This window comes from Malania oleifera, chromosome 11 (assembly GCF_029873635.1).
Source record: "Malania oleifera isolate guangnan ecotype guangnan chromosome 11, ASM2987363v1, whole genome shotgun sequence".
In the NCBI taxonomy this organism is placed as follows: domain Eukaryota; kingdom Viridiplantae; phylum Streptophyta; class Magnoliopsida; order Santalales; family Ximeniaceae; genus Malania; species Malania oleifera.
In genome coordinates, this window is record NC_080427.1 from 37,240,626 (window position 1) to 37,268,524 (window position 27,899).

The window sequence follows — 27,899 nt, forward strand, 5'->3', positions numbered from 1 at the left end:
ACTAGCTGATGCTAAAGCAAGAAGCTTAGCTTCCATAGTTGAGTTAGCAATTATAGTTTGTTTTTTAGATTTCCAACAAATAGTACCACCATTTAAAGTAAAAATATAACCTGTGGTAGAGAGAGAATCACCTGACATAGTATTCCAATCAGCATAAAAAACTTTCAAGTATAGCAGGATACTTAGTAAAAAATAAGCCATAATTTTTTGGTACCAACTAAATATTTCATTACACGTTCAAGGACATTCCAATGTTCTCTTCCCGGCTTGCTCGAAAATCTACTAAGTATTCCTATTGCATATTTAATGTCTGGTTTAGTTAAATCAGTTGCATATCTCAGGCTACTAGTAATGCTATTATATTCCTCTTAATTAACCAGTTCATTCTCATTCTTAACAGGAAATAAGTGATTACTTGAATCAAAAGGAGTAGTAACATGCTTGCAATTATTATAGTCATATTATTTTGTCAATATAATGCGACTGATCAAGAAATATACATCTTGTAATTTTGATGCCTAAAATAATAATAGCCTCACTTAAATCTTTCATCTCAGAATATTATTTTTTTAGCATAGTTTTTGGTTCCTAAAAAATTAGTGTACATGTTGAACCAAGATTTATTATAACAGACATGCCTATTAGCACCTGAGTCGGCCCACCACCCCTCAATATTGTGCACCATATTTATATCAATAAACATCGCCACAAATTGTTCCTTAATAATATTAGATTGAGGAATAGGTTCACGTTTTCGAATTTGCAAATTCGAGCAATATGCCCACTTTTGCTGCAAACAGTACAAACATTGTTGTTTTGCTTGTAAGGGGGTCCTTGGTTCAAATTCTTTTGATTAGGGTTGCCCTTATTCATTTTGTGAGGTCTATTGTTATGTTTCATATTTTTCCTTTTAGGCTTTAATTGAGGGCTTTTAGGAAAAAAATCTTTGGGCAAAGTATTATGTTCGGAAGTAATAAAATTTACCTTTGTGGTATTACCGTTATTGGTATTACCACTTTCTTGCATAATTGCATTTTGCCCTCTTGCCTCCTCCTCTATGCGAATTCGAGTGATCAAGGCTTCAAGAGACATATCTTTCTGTTTGTGGCGCATGCTCTTCTTGAATTCTCTCCAAGATGGGGGTAACTTGTCAATAATTCCAGCCACAACAAGATTGTCTCCAATCTTGATCCCGTCCAATATAACCTCTGGCACTATCATTTGGAAGTCTTGTGCTTGCTCCACAATTGATTTTCCGTCCACCATTCAATAGTAGAAGAATCAACTAGCTGTATATTTTTTTGCTCTTGCCTCCTCAGTATCATACTTATTCTACAAAGAAAATCTGGAAATTATTTATTTATTTATTTATAAATTTATCATTTTATATTATTAGTATTTCTAACAATTTTAAGGAGATTCAAGCCCTCTGCGGTTTATTGGCTTAGCCCACGAACCGGTACAGCAGATCCTCAAGACTTGTCTCCCCCAGGATACAACAGCCCGATTTGAATTGTATGACTCTCTCCAATTCTGCACAAATAGAGGAGTCCAAAGCTCCACAAAAAAACACCTTTCTTTGCTTGCCAAATTCTCTAGATTTGAGATTAGAAATATATGATGAGAATGAAGAGAAGAAATTGGTCTATTGTGCTAACACTTTAAAGGTCTATTTATAGGCACAAAACGACCCTTCATTCTCCATATACTTAATAAATATGATATGTATATTTTAAGTAAATACATACTTAGACCCAAGATAAATTTATATAAATAAATTATGCATTTATCAAATACATGAATGAAAGACCATGATTAAATGTGGATGCATCACCCAATCCAAGGTACATGCTTTTTTTCTAAGACAACAATAAAATAATATGATAATATCAAAATACACCAGCAATTAGCAAGAAATTTGGGCAGAGAAGCAGAAATATCTACTACAGTTGTACAGTGAATATCGTTTTTAGTGTGTACATATATGAGGTTTATGAATGTGGGCTGTGAGGTTTTATTTTATTTTATTTTTTTATTTTTTATTTTATTTTTTTTTATCTTTTTAATTTAGGTTTAAGGAGATGAGTTTTTGGTAAAAGTTCAACTTTCAAATCTGCCATGTATTTTTCTAGTCATTCCTGTGAAAATCAAGTTTATACTGAAGCACAGGTTGCATGGGAATGTCAGATTTGTGGTTTATTCAGCTTTTGTCATGGGTCTTTTTACTGAGAATGATTTATGTTAGTGGTTAATGATATTGGATAGTTTCCTGTTTATTTCAGATTTTGGGGACTGGAATGGATACCCACGATACACAGATTTATCTTTAATGCTGGAGAGGTAGCCCTTGGGTGGCATTAAAATTAGGAATGTAAAGTTATTCTTTTGTTGGTTGCTACATGTAAATTGACTTTCTTAGTTCTACCTGGCTTTAACTATTGAGCATTGCATTTTTTTGTTTAATGTGTGGGGAACGGAAATAAGAAACTGGGTGGATATTCGAGTTCATGGTCTATCAATTTATATGTTGATCCTTTTTGCCTCCTTCCCTTGCTTACAGTTTGCCTAGTTGATTAAAATGAATTTTATTCTCAACATTTTTATATCCTGGAAGCATGTAAAATTGGCTATCAATGAGCTATATTTCAGTGTCAATATGTACTTTCAAGTTTTCTTTGATTTCTTTATTGTGGTAAGGCTATCAATGTTATGTATTGCTTTGCAGATAGATCACATATGTCTCACTCGTGCCTGCTCAGAGACTGCAGGTAGACCTCCAGGTTTGTGCTTTGACCATCAAAAAACAACCTATGATGCTGCAGTCATATAATTTATTTTGATAAGCACGTATGGGTTTTGTAAGTTGTGAGATAATGTCTTGAAAATCAATTTTTGTATGCTCCAGTAATATTTTGATTGTTCATGCAATTATTGCAGCTTCTAAATGTAAGTTTTTATTTTACTGCTTAGGCATGCTTCTGACTTTGGCTGGAATGGGAGAAGGAATGTCTGTGAGAATTAAACTGATTGCATCTATCCCCCTTTTTCCCTTATATGTGGATAGGTGTGTGTGTGCATGCGCACATGAATATATGTATGAGAATTTGTCTACCTGAGGACTTTGACTTTATTAAAAAGGTGAGAGAAGAAATTATTAGGTCCACAAGCAATAGAGCTTGTGGTGATTTGAACTTGGATCAATTACTAAGTATCCTGCGAGATATCGTAAACAGTAGAAAATTCTTACTTGTCTTGGATGATGTATGGAGGGATGATCTTGTTAAGTGGAGTGAATTGCGAAGCTTGTTAATGAGTGGTGCCCATGGAACCAGAATCATTGTGACTACGCATTACCAATTAGTTGCTAATATGATGGGCACTGCTCCCGTGTATGATCTAGAAGGTCTTTACCGCAAAGAGTGTATGTCAGTATTTGTGAAATGGACACGTGAAAGGGAAGGAGATATAATATCCAAACCCCACAAAAATTGGTGAAGAGACTGTGAAAAATAGGTGCAAGGGAGTTCCTTTAGTTGCAAGAACATTAGGGAGCCTATCAGCCTACTATATATGATGACTGAAGAATTGGAATGGTTGTCAATCAAAGATAATGATATATGGAAATTGTAACAGGAATACAGAAATGATATTTTGCCTGCATTGAAATTGAGTTATGATCACCTACCATCCTATTTGAAACAATGCTTTAGTTATTGTTCAATTTTTCGTTCAATTTTTCCAAAGGATGCCGAAATTAATAGTTTGTCATTGATCCTGTCATGGGTTGCATATGGGCTGATGATCCAGTCACCCCATAAAAATGAACTTGAGGACACTGGTAAAAGATATATAGATGAATTAGTGTCATGATTCAGGTACTTGCAATTGCTAAAATTTGGTGGTTCGTATTTTGAGGTATTGCCAGGCTCCATTGGAAATTTAAAACATTTGAGATATTTCAATCTGTTGGGGAATCAAAGCATTAAGTTACTCCCCAATTCAATTTGCAAGTTGCAGATTTTGCAAACATTGGCACTTCGTGAGTGAGAATATCGTAGAGTTGCCGGTAGTCGGTAGATATTGGGAGACTGATCAGTCTCAGAGCTTTTATAGTAACCACAAACCAAAGGCATTTCCAGCGAATGGGATTGGTCGCTTGGCTTCTCTTAGGTATTTGTGGATCACAGGATGTGAGAATCTAGAATGCCTGTTCCAGAGGATGCCACCACACCTCACTTCTTTCCGAATATTGGTCATTATGGACTGTAAAAGTCTCGTCTCTTTGCTGGGAATTTGAAGTACCTAACTGCCTTGGAGACTGATGATTTTGTACAGCGAGAAAATTAAGTTGGATGACAATGAGGAGGATGATTGGCAACAAGACATTGAAGGCTTTTGCAAGTTTCAATCATTGGTGATGTGAAGATTTCCAGAGTTGGTGGCTCTGCCCCAATCGCGGCTTCTTTGAGGGGCTTCTGTCAACACACTGCAGATACTTAGCATTGAAGATTTTCCCAACCTGATGGCATTGCCTGAGTGGCTTGGAAATTTCTCATTGCTTCAAACACTTTACATTGTTGACTGCTCTATGTTGGCATTGTTACTTAAATTGCATTGTTACTTAAATTTCACTGTTTTCTGGACCTTTTACCACATTTTATATCTTTTCCGTTATACAAAGTTTAGCGTGTTGTCCTGCCTAACTATATTCACTTATTCAGGGTGTGTTGACAATATTAATTCTTGAACCGTGACTACAATTCTGTTTGCAGCTCTAAATTTGTCTTTTTATGCTTGTTAGATGGTAAGGGGTTTGCAAGCTGTTGCCAACATGTCCATAGGTCATAGAGATCTTGTTCTTGGTCTTGGTGCTCTTATGCCAATTCTTGATTTTATATTGAAGCACGCAGAAACAGCTGCTGTGGATTACTCATATTTCATGTTAGTGAAAGCCAGTCATGCTTTAGCCATCCTCTGTCATGGTAAACCCGCACCACCATTTGATAAGGTAAAGGAGATATTTATAGGTTCTCATTGATTTGTTAGATAGTTTGCAAATATAATGGATTTGAAGTATCTAGCAGTTTAGGTTGATAAGTTCACTGTTGTTGAACTAGTACAAGATATTTTTTCCCCTTACAGGTGCAGTCTGCACCAGTTCTTCATAGACTAATTCATTTGGAAACGCATCGCCTAATGGACGATATATATAGGGAGGTGTGCTTGGCCCTATCTTACTTGTCAGATGCTCCAATTGAGCAAATTCAGTGTGTGGTGGATGCAAATATTTGTGAGTCTTGTGATTCTTCTTGAGTAAGTTTGTAAATATGTCCACAATGTACATGTATGAAAGAATCTACTTGTATCATTCATAGAATGAGGCAACAATACATCCACATGTTCTAGAATTCATTTTACAAAACAAATCCCTAGAGAACTGCATAGTTGGATCCAGCCAATACATATTTATCCCCAATGCTTCTATCCCATGACACTCCCTTTGTTGCTGCCCTGTGACTCATAACATGATTTCATTTGTCAAAATCAAATGATTTTTTGCCCGTGTATGCATTCTGTTTGTTACCTTTTATGTTCAGTTTTTTTAACCACTTCTATTAATGTTAAATTTGACTAAAGACATTTTTCTCTATATTATTCAACATTACAAGGGTGTATATATATACATGAGTCAAGGAACAAGATCCCAAATTACTTCTAAATATCTGCTCTATAATAATTATATAATAATTGAAAAATGGAAAGTTTGGATATTTCTCTAGTAGTCCCCCTCAAATTGAAGCATGGAGATCCGTAATGCCCAACTTGCGTGATAAGTCGTGGAAATATTCACGACCCAAGGTTTTGGTGAAGATATTGGCAAGTTGATTGTGGGTAGGAATATGTTTAGTGAAGAAGAGGCCAACCCGTAACTTTTCACGAGCAATATGACAATTGATTTTTATATGTTTTGTACGTTCGTGGAAAATAGGATTCTGGACAATGTGAAGAGCCGCTTGGTTGTTACAATATAAGAGTACAGGATGGGACTGCGTTACACAAAGATCATTTAAAAGAGTTTTAAGCCATGTAAGTTCACTGGTAGTGGAAGCAAGTGCCCAGTATTTAGCTTCGGCGGAGGAGTGAGAGACTGTAGTTTGTTTCTTAGTGCGCCAAGAAATCGGATTAGTGCCTAGCTGTATGAAAAAACCAGTGGTGGAGCAGCGAGTGAGGGGACAACTAGCCCAATCCGAATCAGAATATGCTGAGACTTGAAGAGTGTTGGCAGTAGGAAAAAATAAGCCTTGGCCTGAAGATGTCTTAATGTATCGAAGAACACGTACAGCAGCATCATAATGTGGTTGTTTGGGTTGGTGCATAAATTGACTGAGAATGTTGACTGGAAATACAATGTCGGGACGAGTGATGGTGAGATATATCAAACATCCAACGAGTCACCGAAACGAGCTTGGATCGGAGAGAAGATTACTTTTCAGTATTATTGAGCTTGAGATTTTGTTCTATGGGAAAGTTGGCAGGACGAGCACCAAGATAACCGCTATCAGTAAAGATGTCAACAACATATTTTCACTGATTAAGAAATATGTCAGTAGGAGAGCGAGCAATTTCGAGGCTAAGGAAATATTTTAGTTTGTCAAGATCATTTAGTTTGAATTTTTGAGCAAGCATGACTTTGAAAGTGCTAACATCGGAGAGATCATTACCTGCCATGAGAATGTTATCAACATAAACAAGTATGAGAGTAAAAGACTAACCCCGAGAGCGGGTGAAGAGAGAGTGATTGGCCTAAGATTGAGTGAAATCCTCAGCAAGTAAAACGAAAGATAATTTAGAGAATCAATTGCGAGGGGTTTGCTTAAAGCCATAAAGTGATTTCTGAAGACGACAAACACGAGTCTCCCCTTATTTGCAATAACCTAGTGAAGGGGTCATATAAACCTCCTTATTGGGGTCACCATGGAGAAGAGTGTTGTTGATGTCTAATTGAAGGAGATGTCAATTCCGAGCTGCAGCCACTGCAAGAACACACCTAATAGTAACGAGTTTAGTAATAGGAGCAAAAGTGTCATGATAATCAAAACCTTCTACCTGAGTGTAGGCTTTGGTCACCAAGCGAGCTTTGTGTCGCTCTATGGATCCATCGATCCGAATTTTTGTTTTGAACACCCATTTCCAGCCAATTGGTTTTTTTTTTTTTTTTTTAGGTGGAAGGTGTTGAATAACCCATGTATAATTGACTTCTAAGGCTTGGATTTCAGAAGCTATGACATCACGCCAATGTGGGTGTGGTAGAGTTTGAGGATATGAGGTGGGTTCGAGATGGTGAGACATAACATAAAGAAAAGCCAAATGTTGATTAGAAAAACGATAATAAGATAAAAAAGAAGAGAGACAATGAACCGTGCCTGAGGAAAATCTTGAAACTTGTGAAACCTTGGAGGACTTTGGTAAAAAGGGCAGATATAATCGTTCAAGTAAAAAGGATGTGTGACAGCTTGTTTTGGTCATGAAGAGATGGGTGGAGGAGGTGGTGGGGAAGGGGGTGAGGGTGAGGATGTCGGTGAGGATACCAAGGGAGAAGGAGGGAGAGATGAGGAGCTAGGGGTAGGGTTGTTTGGTTGGGTAGGTAAAGTGTAGGAAGGGAGGATATCGGGAATAGGGAGTGGAAGGACTGAAGAAGATGTAGGATTTGGAGGTATGAGATGATAGGGAAATACATTTTCTTCAAAAGTGACATCACGGGAGATGAAAAATTTATTGTTTTCAAGATCATATACACGATAAGCCTTATGATGAGTAGGATAACCTAAGAAAACACATCAAAGAGCACGAGAAGAGAATTTATCACGATGTTGGTTAGCGGTTTGGGCATAGCACAAGCACCTAAACACTCGCAAGTGTGTATACGATGGTGGTTTTTGAAAGAGAAGCTCGTAAGGGGACTTATGATTGAGGGTGGGTGAAGGAGTGCGGTTAATTAAATAAGTGGCTGTGAGAATGCATTCACCCCAAAAGGAGAGGGGAAGATTGGCTTGAAAACGTAAACACCGAGTCACATTGAGAAGATGACGATGTTTACGCTCGGCAACACCATTCATACAAATAGAAAGGTTGTCTAAGCTGCGCTTTGGACAATTAGGAACATCTTTAAGGGTAATGATTCTCAGTTTCAAGTATTTCTTGATTTGTATAGGTTTAAATGTTCTTACAGCAGCATCTTTTGTGTGTGATAATGTGTTCATTCATGTGCTAGGTGCTAATTAAGTCCCACTTGCTTCTAACATAAGGTTTCCCACTCCCCCAAAATTAAAATAATGCCTAGTTTGAATTATTTTAAAAAAGGTAGTTTGAACACATTCTTTTTGAAATGGCAATATGGTGTTGGTATATGTTTAACTATATTGAATATTTTAACATAAAAAAACTATTAGGAAAATTTGATGTCTTATTCTCTCTCTCTCTCTCTCTCTTCATATACGTATATATCCAATGAAATGGGGGTAGGTCCAACACAATTCTTGTGTTCCAGGTTCTAATTGAGTGTCAGGTATTCCCAGCTCTACTTAATATTATCAACCAAGAAGCCCTAAATGATTGTCTTTTGAAAGACATTTGTTGGGTAATCTCAACCATCAAAGTAGGAAATAAAGATAGAATACATGTATATTTTCCTTCTAGCTCCTCCTATACATTATCCTACTGCAATAATTCTTGCTAAGAAGAATACTCATGTTGTGGCAGTTCCACCCAGAAGGTAATGAACTACTCCTACATGCGTCCTTGTATAATGATCAAGGCTCTAGGTTGTGTAGCTGAAGCTGTTGAAAATTAAAACTTGACTGGAGTCGTCGATAGCTGCATCAACTAGCCTCTTCTGTTGACATTGGAAATCGGCGACCACCAACTCTTCACCAACTTCAGCCCATCATTGTTGATTATAATCTTCACCTATCGTCTATCCTTTGTTATATATAGATGTGTGTGTGTATAATGTAAGGTGTGGTGTAGAGCGGGTGAATAACTAGTGAGTGAGAGATTTGTATTGAGATTTTTCCTCTGTAATTTATTTCTAGTTTATTATTGAAATCAATTGAGTGTATTTGTGTGCAATCTTCACTGAGTTTCAATCACAACCAGTGATTGAGTGAGTCCCCTTCTCCCATTAGTGGTATAAGAGAGCCTAGGTTCGCTGAAATTCGCCAAACAGAGGCGAACAGAGAGAAATTCAAATTTTCTCTTAGATTTGAAGTTGCTCAAAATCCAAAATTGAGCATACTATTGTGAAATTCGCGTCGAGACGAGTTCAGTGGTGAAAACCGTGCTTCAAACGGAGTACGGGAGTAGCTACACGCACTCACACACGCCGACAAACGAAACAGTGTCCTTCACACGTGCCACACGCGCCAGCAAGGATATTGACCGCTGACGTCATGCCCCTCATGCACCTGTACGCGTCTTCTTCGCCTGGCTAGTGAGATTCAACCCGGATACCCGAAAACCCGATCTGTGACTCGGCCTAGCAACCAGCAACCCGGAGTCGGCCCCCATGAGCATGACCCGACCCAACCCGTGTCCAGTTGCCGACACGTGGCACACGTAGAATCCGCCACATGTCCTAACGATATTATTTGACGCCGTTAAACTCTATTAAGTCAAATCCTTTTAAAAAAACCAGTCCAGAACTTCTTTTAGCTGGTCCAATGTCATTTCGACCGGTTCTTTGCAACCCAAAATCGGTTCCTAAAGCTTTTCAACCTTCTGAATACATTGGTGGCATCAGATTTGCCAAAATCAATCTTTATCACTCTGTTTTTTGCTATATTAAACCCGATGGCGAACGGTGTTACCCAAGCTGTCATTCCATAGTTGACACGGAAAAATTATGACAATTAATCCATTCAAATGAGAGCCTTTCTAGGTGTTCAGGATGTTATGGACATCGTTGAAGATGGGTATAGAGAAAGCCCATCAAAAGAAGTCAAAGCAACTATGTCTAACGCCCAAACAATGATCTTGCGAGCCGATCGAAAGAAGGATTGGAAGGCGAAGTCCATAATCTACCAAGGCCTTAATGAGGTAATGTTCGAAATCATCGCCTTCGCAAAGAAATCCAAAGAAGTTTGGGATTCTTTTTAGCGAACACACAAAGGTGCAGACGAAGTGAAGAAGATTCATCTTCAAACATTGCAAGGTGATTTCAAATCCTTAAGAATGAAATTTATTGAAGCTATTGCTGATTACTATACACGAATTATGGTAGTATCAAATCAATTGAGAAGAAATGGAGAGACTCTCAATGACGAGAGAATTTGTGAAAATAATTTGCGATCTTTGGATCCAAAATTTGGTTATATAGCAGTGACCATGGAAGAAACAAAAGATTTGGAAACTATGTTTGTAAAAGAACTTGTAGGTTCACTCCAAGCCCATGAGCATAGAGTCAACAGAAAGAGTGAAGATAAAGCATTGGAGCAAGCCTTCCAAATGAAGTTGTCCCTCACTACAGATAAATACAACAAAGGGGGGATGTTACAACGAGGAAGAGGATGAAACTGAGGATCTTGTGGAAGAAATTCTGGAAATTTTGAATCCAGAGAAGGCTACAAAGGCAGAAGAGGTCCCACTAGAGAAGGATGCAATCAACAGAACTATGTTCCATGAGGTAGAGGACAAGGAAGAAGAGGGGGATACAATAACCGCCCGAACGTAGACAAGAGAAACGTTCAGTGCTACAATTGTCACAAGTATGAACACTATAGTAATGAGTGTAGAGGTAATCCCCAAAATCACGAAGTAAATGAAAATGCTAACTTTGCAGAAAAAGAGAAAGCTAAAGGAGAATTGTTGATATTGATGGTACACAATTCAACCCACCAGGGCCAAAATGTTTGGTACCTTGAGCTTGGACCAGCAATCACATAACTGGAAAAAAGAACCTATTTACTGAACTTGATGAGAAAGTTCAGGGAGAGATCATTTGGTGATCTCTCTAAAGTCCCAATTCGAGGAAGGGGAAATGTCCTAATCAAGAGAAAGGATGGAGACCATGCTTTTAGCTCCAATGTGTACTATGTGTCAGCCATGAAGACTAATATATTGAGTTTCGGATAGCTTATGGAGAAAGACTACCGAATTAGCCTTAAAGATAAACAGATGGTCGAGGTAAGCTCGTTACTCGAATACAAATGGCAAAGAATCGAATATTTCCGCTCGCCATTCAACATGATACGTTAAGGTGTTTAAGCGCTATCATCAAAGACAAAGACTGGCTATGGCATCTCAGGTACGGACATCTGAACTTTGAAAGTTTGAAACAATTGGGAAGCAAGAAGATGGTGAAAGGCTTACCCAACACCCACCACCCAAATGTGATATGTGAAAGCTGTGTTCTGAGCAAGCAACACAGAAATAGCTTTGGAAAGCAAGCCGATTGGAGATCTATCATGCTGCTCCAGCTAGTTCACACAGACGTGTGTGGTCCACTGAGGCCGTTTTCAAATTGATAGAACCAATACTTCCTTACCTTCATTGACGATTACAGTAGGAAGACTTGGGTCTACTTTCTGAAAAGGAAGTCGGAGGTGTTCGACAAGTTTAAAGAGTTCAAAGCCCTTGTGGAGAAATAGAGTGGCTATCGCATCAAGTCACTTCGATCAGACCAAGGAGGAGAGTACAAGGACGAAACTTTCCTAGAATTCCTTAGGCAACAATGGATTCAAAAACAGTTTGCACCGACCTACACTCCTCAGTTGAACGGTATAGCTGAGAGGAAGAACCGCACGATTCTTAACATGGCCAGGAGTATGTTAAAGGATAAGAATGTGCTTAAGAGTTTTTAGTCAAAAGTAGTATCATGTGTAGTTTATCTGCTTAACAGGTGTCCTACGAAGAGTCTTGATACAAAGACGCCACATGAAGCTTGGAGTACTCACAAGCCCAATGTGAGTCATCTTAGGATGTTTGGCTCCATAGCCTATGCCAAGATCCCAGAGGCAAGAAAGACAAAGTTGGAAGATAAATGAAAGAATTATATCCTTGTTGGATATGGCGACAACACCACGGGATATCGACTATACAATCTCATCAACAAGAAAGTTATTTACAATAGGGATGTCATTTCTAAAGAAAATAAATCCTAGAAGTGGGACCAGGTTGAATCTTCCATAGATGCAGAATTGACGCTTGAAGGAAAAGAACCCACACAGACAAGAGAAGTGGCTATCGAGTCACAACTTCTCGAGCTGTAGACACCTTCACATGGTTCACCACAGAGGAATGAATCTCCATCACCAATTGAGCGTGAAATCTCAGAAATAAGGCCTAGAGGAGCTCGTAATTTAACTGATCTGTATGAAACTATAGAACCAATAGAAGAATATGTTACACTATATTGTCTATTGTTGACCAGCGACTCGGTTAGCTTTGAGGAGGCTAACGAAGAAGACCAATTGAGAAAAGTGATGGATGTGGAGATTCAATCCATTGAGAAGAACAAGACTTGGGAGTTGACAAATCTCCGGAAAGGCCGCAAAACTATTGGTGTGAAATGGGTCTACAAGACCAAGAAGAACACTCAAAGAGAAGTTCAGAGATACAAAACAAGACTTGTCGCCAAGGGCTACAAGTAAAAAGAAGGGATTAATTATGAAGAAATCTTTACCTCGATTGTCAGGTTTGAAACCATTAGATTACTAATTTTACTATAAGCACAAAATGGATGGAAGATTTACTAGCTGGTCGTGAAATCAACATTCTGAATGGTTTTCTAGAAGAAGAGATCTATATCGATCAACCACCTGGATATGTGAAGAAGGGAAAAGAAAATAGAGGGTACAAGCTGAAGAAAACACTCTATGGTTTGAAATAGGCACCTCGTGTGTGGAACATGAGGATTGATGGAGACAAACGGAAGTATGCTGATAGCCTGCCTATGTGTTGATGATTTGATCTTCACCGGCAACAATCGAAAGATGTTTGCTGCTTTCAAAAGGAGCATGGTCAAGGAATTTGAAATGACAGATATTGACCAGATGATTCATTTCCTTGGCAAGTCGTCCAAAGCGAAGGAAATCTTCATCTCTCAGAGCCACTATGCAAAAGAAGTACTAAAGAAGTTTGGGATGGACAAATGCAACCCTGTGACAACTCTGGTTGAAATGGGATTAAAGTTGAGAAAGAATAAGGAAATGTTGACCCCACATATTTTAAGAGTTTAGTTGGAAGCTTGAGGTATTTGACGTGCGCCAGATCAGATATACTCTATGGAATTGGACTTGTCAGCAGTTACATGGAGACTCATGACTAGCCCCATTTGAATGCAGCGAAGAGGATACTCCGTTATGTCAAGGGTACCATCATTGATTGCAAATTTATTGGCTCTTTAGATAGCAATTGGGGAAGAGATCTTGATGAAAGAAAAAGCACGACTGGATTCACATTCTTCATGGGAGATACAACGTTTACATGGTCATCAAAGAAGCAACCCATTGTAACGTTGTCATCATGTGAAGTTGAGTATGTTGCTGCCAGTTTAGTCATTTGTCATGGTATATGGATCAGGAATGTATTGAAGTATTTGAGATTTCTTCAAAATGATCCCACAAAAGTCTATATTGACAATCGATTAGTGATTGCACTTGCGAAGAATCCAATATTTCATGAAAGAAGCATGCATATTGATACTCGGTATCATTTTATCAGGGAGCATGTCAAGAAGAAAGAAGTGGAGTTGATATCTTCTAGAACGTATGATCAGATTGCTGATATTTTCACGAAGCCACTCAGGCACGATATTTTTGCAAGATTGAAGACAATGCTCAGAATGACACCCAGGAGAGTCAAGTTTAAGAGGGGATGTTGAAAATTAAACTTGATTGGAGTCGTTGGCAGCCGCACCAACCAGCCGCTTATGTTAACATTGGAAATCGGCAGTCACCAACTCTTCACCAACTTCAGCCCACCATTGTTGATTATAATCTTCACCTATCGTCCATTCTTTGCTATATATAGATGTGTGTGTGTGTAATGTAAGTGTTGAAATATGGCTCATTTTAGAAGCCTACAATTGCCATTGAAGTCTTCAATGGTGGGCTAATTTTTCAAAGGTAGGTGATTAGTGGTTGTAATAGTGGTTTTTCCTAACCTATATAAACCCATCACCTCCATTTGTATTCTCATCCCCAAATTTGCCTACTTCTCTCTTAGGCACATTCTCTCTTCTCTCTCTCTCATTTTGTAATATTTCTACAATAGAGAAATATTGATTGATAGTGTCCGAGGACGTAGGCACATTAGGCCGAACCTCGTTAATTCTGGTGTTCTTCCGTTTATCTATTCAGTAGTTAACTTTTGTCGGGTATAGTTGTAGTAATATATTGTGTTAATTACATGTCTAAGGAAAATTCTGTCTAGGAAAGAGGGATTTAAGCGGTCCGTTGTGACCCCCCACTTCCCTGGGAATTTACCTGGTGTAATTTTACACAATTATTCACTCTCTATTTACCTGTACAATTGTAACTGTGATAAAGTTAGGTGGAACAGTCTCAAGTTTCACAACAATTGGTATCAGAGCCAAGGTTATTCTTAGTATGCTCTGTGGTTGCAGCTTAGTCTGATCTTCCACATCAGAAAAGTTTTCCTTGGGCTATTGGCATTCCGCATCGGCAGCTATTGAATAGCATCTATGGTAGAGATGGCAGATAGTGCAAAAGCATCCACATCAAACTCGTCTATTTTGGCAAGAACTACTGTGACAAATGCCAGATTTGCAGTGGAGATTTTTGACGGCACCGGTCATTTTGGTATGTGGCAAAGTGAGGTTCTAGACGCTCTCTTTCAACAAGGTCTAGACATTGCCATTGAAAAAGAGAAACCAGAAGATATTGAGAAGAAAGAATGGGGGACCATAAATCGGTTAGCATGTGGTACAATTCGATCGTGTCTTTCAAGAGAGCAGAAGTATGCATTCTGTAAGGAAACTTCTGCAAACAAGTTGTGGAAGGCACTGGAGGAGAAGTTTTTGAAGAAAAGCTCTCAGAACAAACTCCATATGAAGAAGAGACTATTTCGCTTTACCTATGTCTCGGGTACCACTATGAATGATCATATCACCAACTTTAATAGGTTGGTTACTGATCTAGTTAATCTGGATGAGACTTTTAAAGATGAAGACCTGGCTTTGATGTTGTTGGGATCCCTTCCTGAGGAGTTTGAGTTTCTTGAAACTACTCTGCTCCATGGAAAGGATAAAGTGTCTCTTGGCGAGGTTTGTGCTGCTTTGTACAGCTATGAATTGAGGAAGAAGGACAAGCTTGAAAGCACAAGTGGAGCCAACGAGGCTCTAGTAGTTCGAGGCCGTTCACAAAGCCAGAATAGTAGAAAGAAGGAGAGATCCAAGTCAAGGTCCAGACCAAACAAAGATGAATGTGCCTTTTGTCGGGAAAAAGGGCACTGGAAGAAAGACTGTCCGAAGCTAAAGAATAAAGGCAAACCTGATAAAGGAAAGGCCATCTCAAATGTGGCTGAGTACGAAGATGGGAGCTCAGATCTTTCGCTTGCTGCTACGCCATCAACTAGTTCTTCGAGTATATGGCTACTAGATTCTGGGTGTAGCCATCATATGTGTCCCAATCGGGATTGGTTCTTTGATTTTAAAGAACTAGAAGGTGGAGTCGTCTACACAGCAAATGATGTCCCTCTTACCACACATGGGATTGGTTCAGTCCGCTTGAAAAATCAAGATGGATCAATCAAAATATTGACGGACGTTAGATATGTACCAAGTTTGATGAAGAATCTTATTTCTGTGGGAACCCTAGAATCAAAGGGATTCAAAGTAACAGCAGAAAACGGAGTCATGAAGATCATCTCTGGTGCACTCGTGGTAATCAAGGGAATTCGGAAGAACAATAACTTGTATCACTATCAAGGTCGTACAGTTATTGGGACGGCAGCAACAGTTTCTTCTGATGATAAAGCCATAGAAGCAACTAGGTTATGGCATATACGCTTGGGGCATGCAGGTGAAAAATCCTTGGGACTTCTTACAAATCAAGGATTATTAAAGGGAGCAAAGACCTGCAAGCTAGATTTCTGTGAACATTGCATCAAAGGGAAGCAAACAAGAGTGAAATTTGGTACTGCAATCCATAATACCAAGGGTATTTTGGATTATGTTCACTCTGATGTGTGGGGACCTTCCAAGACAACGTCACTGGGAGGAAAACACTACTATGTGACCTTTGTTGATGATTTTTCTCGAAGAGTATGGGTGTATACTATGAAAACTAAGGATGAAGTGTTAGGAGTCTTCCTCAAATGGAAAAATATGGTGGAAACTCAAACAAGCAGAAGGATCAAGTGCCTCCGTACAGATAATGGTGGAGAATATAGAAGTGATCCATTTCTTAAAGTCTGCGAAGATGAAGGTATTATACGACACTTCACAGTGAGAAGTACACCACAACAGAATGGAGTGGCAGAACGTATGAATCGAACATTGTTGGAGAAGGTTCGGTGTATGCTATCCAATGCTGGGTTGGGTAGAGAATTTTGGGCTGAGGCTGTAACATATGCCTGCCACCTCATCAACCGCCTACCATCTACTGCTATTTGTGGTAAAACACCATTGGAGAAATGGTTTGGAAAGCCTGCTACAGATTATGATTCCTTACATGTATTTGGTTCCGCTGCCTACTATCATGTCAAGGAATCAAAGCTGGATCCGAGAGTTAAGAAAGCAATCTTTATGGGAATCACCTCTGGAGTAAAGGGATATCGTCTTTGGTGTCCAGAAACAAAGAAAATAATCTTCAGCAGGGATGTTACCTTTAATGAATCTACTTTTTTAAGAAAGGTGACAACAGAAAGTGTTGAGCAAAAGGATGGTGCTCCAAAACAGGTGGAGTTTGATAGAAGAATTGTTTACCCAGAAAATGAAGACTCTCCTATGGTAGAAGAAGAGTCGCCTGTAGAAGAGGTTTCAACCCAAGAACCTCCACAGCAACATGAATCTATTACACTGAGTAAGCCAAAGAGAAAAATTAGAAAGCCTGCTCGCTTTGTTGACATGGTGGCTTACGCATCTCCAATTGCAAACGATGATACTCCTGTTACTTACAATGAAGCAATCCAAAGTTCGAAAGAAGAAAAGTGGAGGGAAGCCATGAATGAAGAAATGCAGTCCCTTCATAAGAATCGAACATGGAAGCTTGTTAGTCTTCCGAAGGGAAAGAAGGCAATTGGATGTAAATGGGTATATACAAAGAAAGATGGATTTCCTGACAAGAATAGTGTTCGCTACAAAGCAAGGTTGGTGGCTAAAGGCTATGCACAAACGGAGGGAATTGATTACAATGAGGTATTTTCTCCAGTAGTAAAACATTCCTCCATAAGAATCTTATTGGCTTTGGTAGCAAAATTGGATATGGAACTAGTTCAATTAGATGTAAAAACTGCATTTTTACATGGAGACTTGGAAGAGGAAATCTACATGACTCAGTCGGGAGGTTTCAAAGTTGCTGGAAAAGAAAATATGGTGTGCAAACTTGAAAAGTCGTTGTATGGATTAAAGCAATCCCCAAGGCAGTGGTACAAACGATTTGACAAGTTTATGATGGGGCAAAAGTACAGAAGAAGCAAATATGATCACTGTGTGTATTTTTGCAAGCTACAAGATAGATCCTTCATATATCTTCTTCTTTATGTTGATGATATATTGATAGCCTCCAAGAGTCAGACAGAAATTGACAAACTAAAGGCTCGATTGAATAGGGAGTTTGAGATGAAAGATCTAGGCGAAGCAAAGAAAATTCTCGGTATGGAGATAAGTAGAGAAAGGAAATTGGGGAGGCTTTGTTTGACTCAAAAACAATATTTGAGGAAAGTACTGAAGCGTTTTGGTATGGATGAGAAGTCAAAACCTGTTAGTACTCCGCTTGCTCCTCATTTCAAGTTGAATGCATCTATGTCTCCAAAAACTGAAGCAGAACGAGAATACATGTCAAAAGTACCGTATTCAAGTGCTGTTGGTAGCTTGATGTATGCCATGGTGTGTACAAGGCCCGATATTTCACAAGCTGTTGGAGTTGTGAGCAGGTATATGCATGATCCTGGAAAGGAACATTGGCAAGCTGTGAAATGGATTCTAAGATACATTTTGTATACGGTAGATGTTGGCCTAATATTTGAGCAGGATAAGCAAGATGATTATAGTATTGTTGGATACTGTGATTCCGATTACGCTGGTGATTTGGATAAGCGTCGGTCAACTACTGGCTATGTTTTTACTCTTGCAAAAGCGCCAGTTAGTTGGAGGTCTACTTTACAGTCAACAGTTGCTTTGTCCACTACAGAGGCAGAGTATATGGCAGTCACAGAGGCTGTGAAGGAGGCAATTTGGCTTCAAGGGTTGATGAAAGATTTGGGAATTGAACAGAAGCACATCAAGGTGCATTGTGATAGCCAAAGTGCTATCCATCTAGCAAAGAACCAAGTCTACCATTCAAGAACCAAGCACATCGACGTTCGATATCATTTTGTTCGAGAAATTCTGGAAGAAGGTGGAGTAGTAATCCAGAAGATTCGAACCACTGAGAATCTTGCTGATATGATGACAAAAGTGGTAACTGTGGTCAAGTTTCAACATTGCTTGAACTTGATCAACATTGTTGAAAATTGAAATATTTGCGCTACAAGCGCGTTTGAAGACATTATGGAGTCTATGAGAGATGATTAAGAGATGGAATTTCGCCAAGGTGGAGATTTGTTGAAATATGGCTCATTCTAGAAGCCTACAATTGCCATTGAAGTCTTCAATGGTGGGCTAATTTTTCAAAGGTAGGTGATTAGTGGTTGTAATAGTGGTTTTTCCTAACCTATATAAACCCATCACCTCCATTTGTATTCTCATCCCCAAATTTGCCTACTTCTCTCTTAGGCACATTCTCTCTTCTCTCTCTCTCATTTTGTAATATTTCTACAATAGAGAAATATTGATTGATAGTGTCCGAGGACGTAGGCACATTTAGCCGAACCTCGTTAATTCTGGTGTTCTTCCGTTTATCTATTCAGTAGTTAACTTTTGTCGGGTATAGTTGTAGTAATATATTGTGTTAATTACATGTCTAAGGAAAATTCTGTCTAGGAAAGAGGGATTTAAGCGGTCCGTTGTGACCCCTCACTTCCCTGGGAATTTACCTGGTGTAATTTTACACAATTATTCACTCTCTATTTACCTGTACAATTGTAACTGTGATAAAGTTAGGTGGAACAGTCTCAAGTTTCACAACAGTAAGGTGTGGCGTAGAGCGGGTGAATAACTAGTGAGTGAGAGATTTGTATTGAGATTTTTTCTGTGTAATTTATTTCCAGTTTATTATTGAAATCAATTTAGTGTATTTGTGTGCAATTCTCACTGAATTTCAATTACAACTAGTGATTAAGTCCCCTCCACTCTTTAAAAACAACTTTTAATTTATTAACAATGGATTCAATATGTTGTTGCCAACAACCATGCCCACTGAATAGAATTTTAAGCTAAAAGCCCATGCAAAATGAGCACCTAGAAACAAAATGCCATAGGCAGACCATGAGGTTGATGGTTCTTTTGTGATGCAGCACCCTAGGAAATGTTAAGCACCCTTTTATTATCAACTTAAATATTTCTATTAAACAGAAAGTTATTGAGGCTAATATCATCCCATCTCTTCTGCGCCACCTTCGAGAAAGAGACTGCTGGATTGAAGTGAAATTGGAGGTTCTGCGTGCAATCTCAAATGCCACCCGAGGAGGATCTCCTGAGCAGATTAAGTACTTCTCATATTTGGTTATTGTCTGCCCTTCCCTTCTGATTTAACATTACCTAATATGTACCCATGCACAGAGACTCATGCTCTTACGTAGATGAATACATAGGCTAGCTACTTGAACCACTGAATTGGTCCATGGAATTTTGTTTTGTTGCAAGCAGCTTATTTTAGGTAACCTGGCTTGACAATTGAGATTCATTGAGACTAAAGTTGATCTATATTCTTGCAGGTACATGGTGAATGAAGGCTGCATTGAAGTGGTTTTGTAATCATCTATTGTTCGATTGCACTGGTCCATGTCTTACGGGGCTCAAAAATATCCTTCAGGCAGGAGATGCTGACAAGGTTGGTGGGATCAATATTCACGCACAAATGATCAAAGACATCGGTGGATTCCATAAAATTGAAGCCCTGAAGACAAATCCGGGCCTTGGTGAGATGGCTTCAAAGATCATGAGGAAGTATTGGCCAAGCGAATGGGAAGAAGTCATTGGTAATAATATTGTGAGTCATTCCAGATCAATGAAATGACATACTTTTGCTTGTTAGTACCCTGTAGACTGTTGAAGAAATTAAGCTTGGGATTTTTTTGAGCCTCTTGGTAAGCATGACATAACTGTATTAAGTGCATTCTTGCTGTACTCCCTATTGTTGTCATTCCACACATCACCAATAAAGCTGATTAAACACGCTGCCAGTGCCATCACTTGCCAAATGTTTAACCCCTAAACACTAAACCTTAAACCCAAAAGCCCAAGCCATTGAGGCTTCAGTCCTTTTTCTATCTTTCATACCTCTCTTTTTTTTTTTTTTTTTCCTTTTTTTTTTTCCTCTAACAAATTTCCATAGATTGCAATAAAGGAGAATTAGCTGTGCTTGTGCTGAGCATGTAATTAAGTAGCGTGCCATCCGGTGTTTTATGAAATTTAGCCATTATTTACGTGCAATCACATACAACACGTGACAAATTTATTAATTATTTATAAATAATCAATGCATCTCATGTATTTTATTAGTCTGAAATAAGATCCTGCCTAAAAAGTTCCAATAGGAAAAGTTCCAAGGTGAATTTATTTGGACTAGTAAGCAGCACATTAGAAAAAGTTATTACTATTACTTTCACAACAATAAAGGGTGATTTTATGCATTTTAATGCAATTTTCTCCTTATTCAAAGCATGGATTTGGTGTTGAATTTGGATTTGTGTCGATTTAGATAAAATTATATCTAAAAATAAATTTTATTTAAATCCATACAAATCCAAATTATCAAATCCATCTAACTAAAACACAACGTTAAGGCTCAGTTTAGATCAAGAATTTTGCTCGAGAAAAAGGAAAAGGAAAGAAAAATAAGAAAGAAATTCATTTTCCATTATATTTTCTTTTTGAATCAAAATACCATTTAAAAAGAAAAATTGTTCTAATATGATTAAAAATTAAGAAAAATCAACTATTAAAAATGTGTAAAATTAACATTTTTTTCATTAATTTGGTGTATTTTTTATTTTTATTCTTACTTTTCTTACCATGAGCTTGTACGTCCAATCTTTAATATCCTAATATTGAGGCAAGGTTTCAGAGCATGAATTTTGGAGATTGAATTTGAAAAAAAAATTCAACACAACTTATACTAAATTTTATTCAAAATTTTACAAATTCAAATTCAAATATCGGAATCTATGCTCTCAAATGCAAGGTAAAGGTTTTCATTTATTCACTACTCATTCAAATGTGTCATCAATTGTATTGTCATCTAGTCTTATTTTAAATATTAGAATTTCCATACTAGAAGTTTCAAGTTCGAATCGGGATAAGGGTGTGAGGAATGTGGAATGAAAAATGAACCTTTGTTATTGTGTAGTTTAGGAGTTATCCTCGGATTGACCAAAAAAAAAAAAAAGACTTTTATACGAAGTATTATTTTCTATATAATTTATTCTCATTATATTCGCAACTTATTCTATTCTATTATTAGGAATAAACATTTTGCGAAACAAATATAATATAATGGATTTTTATGTTAGTTCTAGGAGTCAACCTTTTAAAAGATAAGACCTTATTTTCAAAGACAATTTTTTAAAATAAAATTATAAACTTAGAAGCAAGTTGCAAATAAATAAATATTTAGTTTATTTAAAATTGCAACAAAATTATTAATTGAGCATTAAGTGAATAAAAAATAACAACTATATACATATATTAGGTACGTAGCTAGCTAATCAAAATTGAGAAAGTACAATAAACTTATTGATATTTTTTTTCACTCTGTGTTTGAAAAGATCTTGAATTTGAAGTTATATTAGATTTAGATAAGATGTATTATAAAATTATATTGAAATTTGTCCGGATCGAAATTCAATGTCTGAAATCCATACTCCCAAACACGACTTGAAAGAAATCACATATTAAGAATTTTTTCAAAATTATAAAAATGGAATTGATATGTATTTTATTCCTTGGACTGATCCGCCACCTTGATTTATTGAAAAAAATTCCATCAAAGTTCACAAAAATTCAGACTCAAGATTTAAAATTCACTCCTACATTAAAAACTAAGAAACTGTTAATACAATCAATTTCACAAAAAAAAAAAAAAAATTATAATCATACATTCTAATACATGTCAGATCAATGTGTTGTTTATTTTATTTATCTTTTTGTTTGGTTCATAGCTTAGCAAAATTAAGATTCCAGATCCAAACCAACTCCATTCCTTAATTGAGCCGATGAGCACAAACCAAACTCATACAAAACAAGAAAGTACTTGAATTAGCAGAGAAAGAAAGATCTCTTCATCAACAGAGATCAACCACAAGAAAATTTCACAGCAATGTTGGGCTCTGCAATTTGTTGAAATGTGAAAAGTTCAATCAATCACGAGATCCCACATCACTGTTAATTGAAAAAGATCTTACAACAAATTTCTAGTAAAGCATAGTAAAACTAAGAGAAAAGGACTACTTGCAATACTTATTCTAGTTTGTTACATGTTGTCATTGTTGAACACTTTAAGTGAATTGGAGCGACTTGCCATAAGCAAAGACCTTCTTGTCGTCCTTTAACTCGAAGCAAAACTCTTTGTAATTGAAGTCCCCTAGAACGAGCGAACCATCCACCATAGACGCCAAAAACTTCAACACTGTAGTGCTAATCATTTTCTTACCTTTGAATTCCTCAAACAAAAAATTGCTTGTGAGCATGAGTTTTGAATTTGTTGGAATTATATATAGAGTTAGATTTGAAAGTCATATTTATTATTATTATTTGTGAAAAATATTTCCATAATTGCTGCATACCATACTTCGATATGTATTTTCTTATTTTTCATTATGCAAATATTTCTATTTGAAGAAGAAGCTTTAATGTCCATAAATGTTCTTAGATTTTAAAAAGATATTCACATAAATATACTTACTAAGATTAACCCGTTCTTGTAAATGCATATACAACAAAAGTATGAATCCCATATTTAACCTTGTGTTCAAAAATTTTCCTTCTAGGAGCTTGAAATTAATTCAAGGTTTTTAATTTAAATTTACGTAAATTTAAACAAGTTTAATATAAAATATTACTGAATTTTGTCTAAATTTACGCAAATCAAAATTCAAAACCTAAAATCTTCAGTCCCAAACACATTTTATTGTCTAATAAATCCAACAGTAAATTGAAAATAATTATTTTAAAACTAATTATTTTTAGTGCACTTGCAATAGGATAAAATTTAATCTTATATTAACTACATATCAAATTCTTAGATAATATCTATTTTGTTCTCACACTATTTTATTATGTGAACTACAGATGAGATTTTTTAATTATAATTAATGTAAATCTAATATAGTAAGAAAGGTAAGATAGGAATTGGAAGTACAAAATTAAGACAACTCATACACAATTTATTAACTGATATAATTTTTAAATTGCAAAACTTACCTTAATTAAGTAAAATATCTTAGTCTTACCATAAAAGATTTTGTGTACACAAAAAGGGTCCGTATTATACTTTGATTAGAAAAATAAAAGGCCAAACTTATTTCGTTCAAGCTCTCCTACTACTCCACGCAACAGATTTTCCTATCCTATATTATTAGCATTAAAAATATTAGAGAACGGAACCAAAAAAAAAAATTTACTTTTTTACACTTGATTTGTCAAGGGAAAATTAAAAAAAAAAATAGAGTAAAATGCTTCCTAAATCTTTGAACTTGGGTTTAGGGTTTTAGGATTTAGAGTATAAACTCTTAATTTTATATGTTATTGGTATTTGATATTTTAAAATTTGTAGTCATGTGAAAACAACTTTTCAAATTTAATAATATTTGACATGAAAAGAAAATATAATTAAAAAAATTATTTTTTTTTCAACCAAAACATTTTTTTTTATCTAAATAGGAGGTGGATAATTATTTCAATAAAAACCCGAATCATAAGTAGTAAGTCGAAAGTTAACGGTCATGAACAATATAATTAGTTATGCATTACTTATTTCATAATTCGTGTCCCTGATTTTGATTTTATAAATAATTTATAAGTAATAAATATTAGAGGAATATCTTCACCTTCCATCAATCCATTATTGTACAGTTATTAGAGCAGATATTTAGGCATTATTCTTAGTTAGCAGATATTTAAGTATTATTCTTGGAATTATTTTGGGAATTTTGTTCCTTTTCTCATGTATTATATACAAACTGTAACATTGAATATTTGATATAAAAAAGAGTCCTTCTTCAACTTTGACATGGTATGAGAGAGGTAATGTATACCTTTTTTTTCAACACCGATTGAACTTTTTTTTTGTTTTTGCAATCATGTCCAATATCACATCTCTAGAGGTCTCCTCCTCCAATCCAACATCCCCATCAATTCCGGATGCATCTTCTGCATATTTTCTCCATTCTGCTGATAACTCAAGTGTAAGGATCCGAACCTAAGTGGGTTCCTACATATAAATTATTTAGCGGATGCAAATAAATTTAAATTATTTTTATTATTAGAGCACTAATTAGTTTTATTACAAATATATGTCTCAACTATTAAAATGTAAATTTTTAAAATTCTAAAATACACAAACATATTCTAAATTGTATTATGCAAATTTTTTATTCTACTCTGCTCTTTCTATTCACACTCATGCACTTGTTACGTCAGATTTCTGGTACACTCTTCAAAATAATTTGAAATATAAAATAATTATTGGGGTAAGACGACACTTAGTAAGTAAATAAAATTATTATTAGTGTATGACCAAAATGAGTTTTTATAATTTTGTAAAATAATATTTAATACTATAACTTCAAAAAAAATTCTTTTAAAATAAATATAAATTTAAAAATTTCTGCATAAAAACTTTTGTCATCAACTACAACAGTAAAATTTTATAATCATATACTATAACTGTTAAATTAAACTTTTAACTTTAAAAACTGTAATTATAATTTTTAATTATATACATATATATATTTTTCCTTATACGTTTCCTTTAAATCATCATTTAGGCACAATAATGGTCATGTTTATATAAACTTATACTTTACCTTCAAATCATCAATAACTCTGTACACGTAAATAAATATGTATATACATATACTGTAAAAATAACCTTTAGGCCTATTAATCGTAAGTCATGTTTACCCCCATGACTGGGTTGTGCGGTCTGAAGACTGGACTTAACTGGTTGGCCGGCCAAACTAAATTAACGTATATCATCATTAAGTGAGATTTTCCTTATTAAACCCTGGTCCGACCCAGGTGTGCACTCACGAAAAATCCACTAACATATAAAACCACTTTGTAAACAGTGTGGGTGCACTCTGATCCGTTTAAACTTTAAGCTATGCTATTGAGCATTCGTAATTTTTGGTATCGTCTATGTTAGGAACCTGTGAGCATCCAGATCAAAGTAACACCAAAATTTTAACGTGGTTCGGTCAATAACGACCTACGTCCATGGAGCACACACCAAGAATTCACTATCTCGCCGGAAAATATTACAATTCTCTTTCTCTCTCTCTCTTCCTCCCTTCTTCCTCTCAGCTCTCTCTCAGTTTCTCACACTTTTGCACTCTCTCTATGCTATTTTTTACATCTTCCACAGCACTCTATTTATAGGGCTTGGAAGTTCAATAATAATTAAATAAATTAATACAGATTGGAAGTTAAAACTAAGAGATTAATAGAGAATAAAAGCACCACGCGTTTTTTGACTCAGCAACGCGTCTCCAGCTGTCTCCTAGCTGTCTTCTGGCTCCATCTCTAACAATCTCCCACTTGGAGACAGAGACACCTCCTTAACCAGAGCATCATGAATAAATGATGTGCTCATAATATGTGTCTTCAAGCATGAAGACCAACTGAAGTTGAACACAACTTCAGTTTCTCTGTAGTCACCATCTTCCTGTCTACTCGACTCCTGCGGGCTAATATAATGGCTGTCATCTTCACAACTGGTGTAAAAATGTCAGTGTAGTCAATCCCTTCCTTTTGCTTAAAGCCTTTGACTACCAATCGAGGCTTGTACCTCCTGGAGCCGTCATGCTCATCTTCGATTTTGTACACCAACTTGTTGTGAAGGCCTTTGGGCAACTTCCACATTCTGTTGGAGGTGAGGGACTTCATCTCATCCTTCATTGCAAGCTCCCACTTGCTCGTATCTGCCACCTGACATGCTTCATCATAGCATTCAGGCTCTCCTTCATCTGTAGGAAGTAAGTAATCAAAATACCTTCTGTCTGGTATATGTGACCGAGTAGATCTCCTAAGCTCCGCAGTTGGAGTAGGAAATGGTGGTGCGACGATCTGCTCCACTGGTTCCTCCACCTGAGGATTCTCGGTATTCTGCTGATGTGTCCCAACACATTCTGAGTGGACTAGTTCTAGTTTCTTTTTCTTTGGGGCATGGGTGTTTATCTGGAAACTAATCCTCTTCTGTTTCCTGACTATACAATCCTCACACATGTCAACCTGCACTGACTGTAGACCACTCAATTTTTCTTTTGAGTGCATCACCCTGAGTCCCTTCTCGCTCATGTGACCAAGTCGTTGGTGCCACATGTTGCTGTCGTCATTTCCTGCAGCAACTGAAATAGACATTGAGGCATTTGAGGTTAGAAAAAGTGTTTCGCTTTTCTTACCTCGCGCAATCGTTAGTACACCCTTTGAAACTTTCCATTCATCACCAATGAATTTCGTCATGCATCCCTCATCTGCCAGCTGACCCACTGAGATCAAATTCTTTCTTAGGTCTAGAATATACCTGACATCCTTTAGCTACCATACTGACCTGTTTATATTGATCTTCACAACTCCCTTGCCGATTACGTCGCAAGATTGATCGTTGCCAAGGTATACCTTACCAAAATTACCTGGTGTGTACTCCTCTAGGCAATCTTTGCAGCATGTGGCATGAAATGAGGCTCCAGAGTCTAAGACTCAAGACTCCTGCTTGCTTTCCCAAGAGCTTATCAACATCTTATCATTCTTGGAAGCAATATTTGCTTCTGTCTTTGCGCTCATCTCGAATTCTTTCTTCTGACTCCTGCACTGGTTCTTGTAATGACCAGTCTTTCCATAGTTCCAGCACTCAATAACTTTTGTGCTCTGGGAACCTATGTCCTGAGTACCTCTGGGATTTTCGGATTTAGACCACTTAGGCCTAGATCTGCCGCGGTTGTTTGATCGTCTATGCCTGTTTCCTCTGCCTCGACTCTCCATGTTCAAGGTTGAACTCGAATTGGAGCTATGGTTTGGCTGCATTCTTATTTCCTCTGTCAAAATCATGCTGACGACCTCATCGTATACAAGTTTCGATTTTCCTGCGAAGCTACTGATGGCAGTGACGACAACATTCCAATTTTCAGGCAACTGACTGAGAATCAGTAGAGCCCGAATCTCATTATCATATGTTATCCCAACTGAGGCAAGTTGATTAGACAACTCATTGAAGTTATTCAAATGCCTGCTGAAACTCTCACCTGCGGACATGTTCATCGTAAATAGTCTTTTCATGAGATGTACCTTATTTGCAGCTGAAAGCTGCTCGTACATATTAGAGAGCGCATCCATCAGAGAC

The 27,899-nt window shown here is 36.9% G+C and overlaps 1 protein-coding gene across 6 annotated transcripts in view; it reads left to right on the forward strand.

The window, feature by feature from the left end:
- The window catches only part of LOC131167350 (uncharacterized), a 34,505-nt gene extending 13,990 nt beyond the window's left edge, over positions 1–20,515 (forward strand). For 3 of the 6 annotated variants that reach the window (XR_009140104.1, XR_009140105.1, XR_009140102.1), the window contains 2 exons: positions 2,726–2,780; positions 20,056–20,121. Coding sequence is in view for 2 of the 6 variants with exons in the window: in XM_058126130.1 (XP_057982113.1) it covers positions 2,726–2,780; positions 20,056–20,066 (66 nt within the window). In the remaining 4 variants the exon portion in view is untranslated. Of the gene's footprint in view, positions 1–2,282; positions 2,341–2,725; positions 2,781–20,055 lie in introns of those variants that run through there. The other 3 variants (XM_058126130.1, XM_058126131.1, XR_009140103.1) reach the window with 2 other exon arrangements.
- The last annotated feature ends 7,384 nt before the right edge of the window (positions 20,516–27,899 follow it).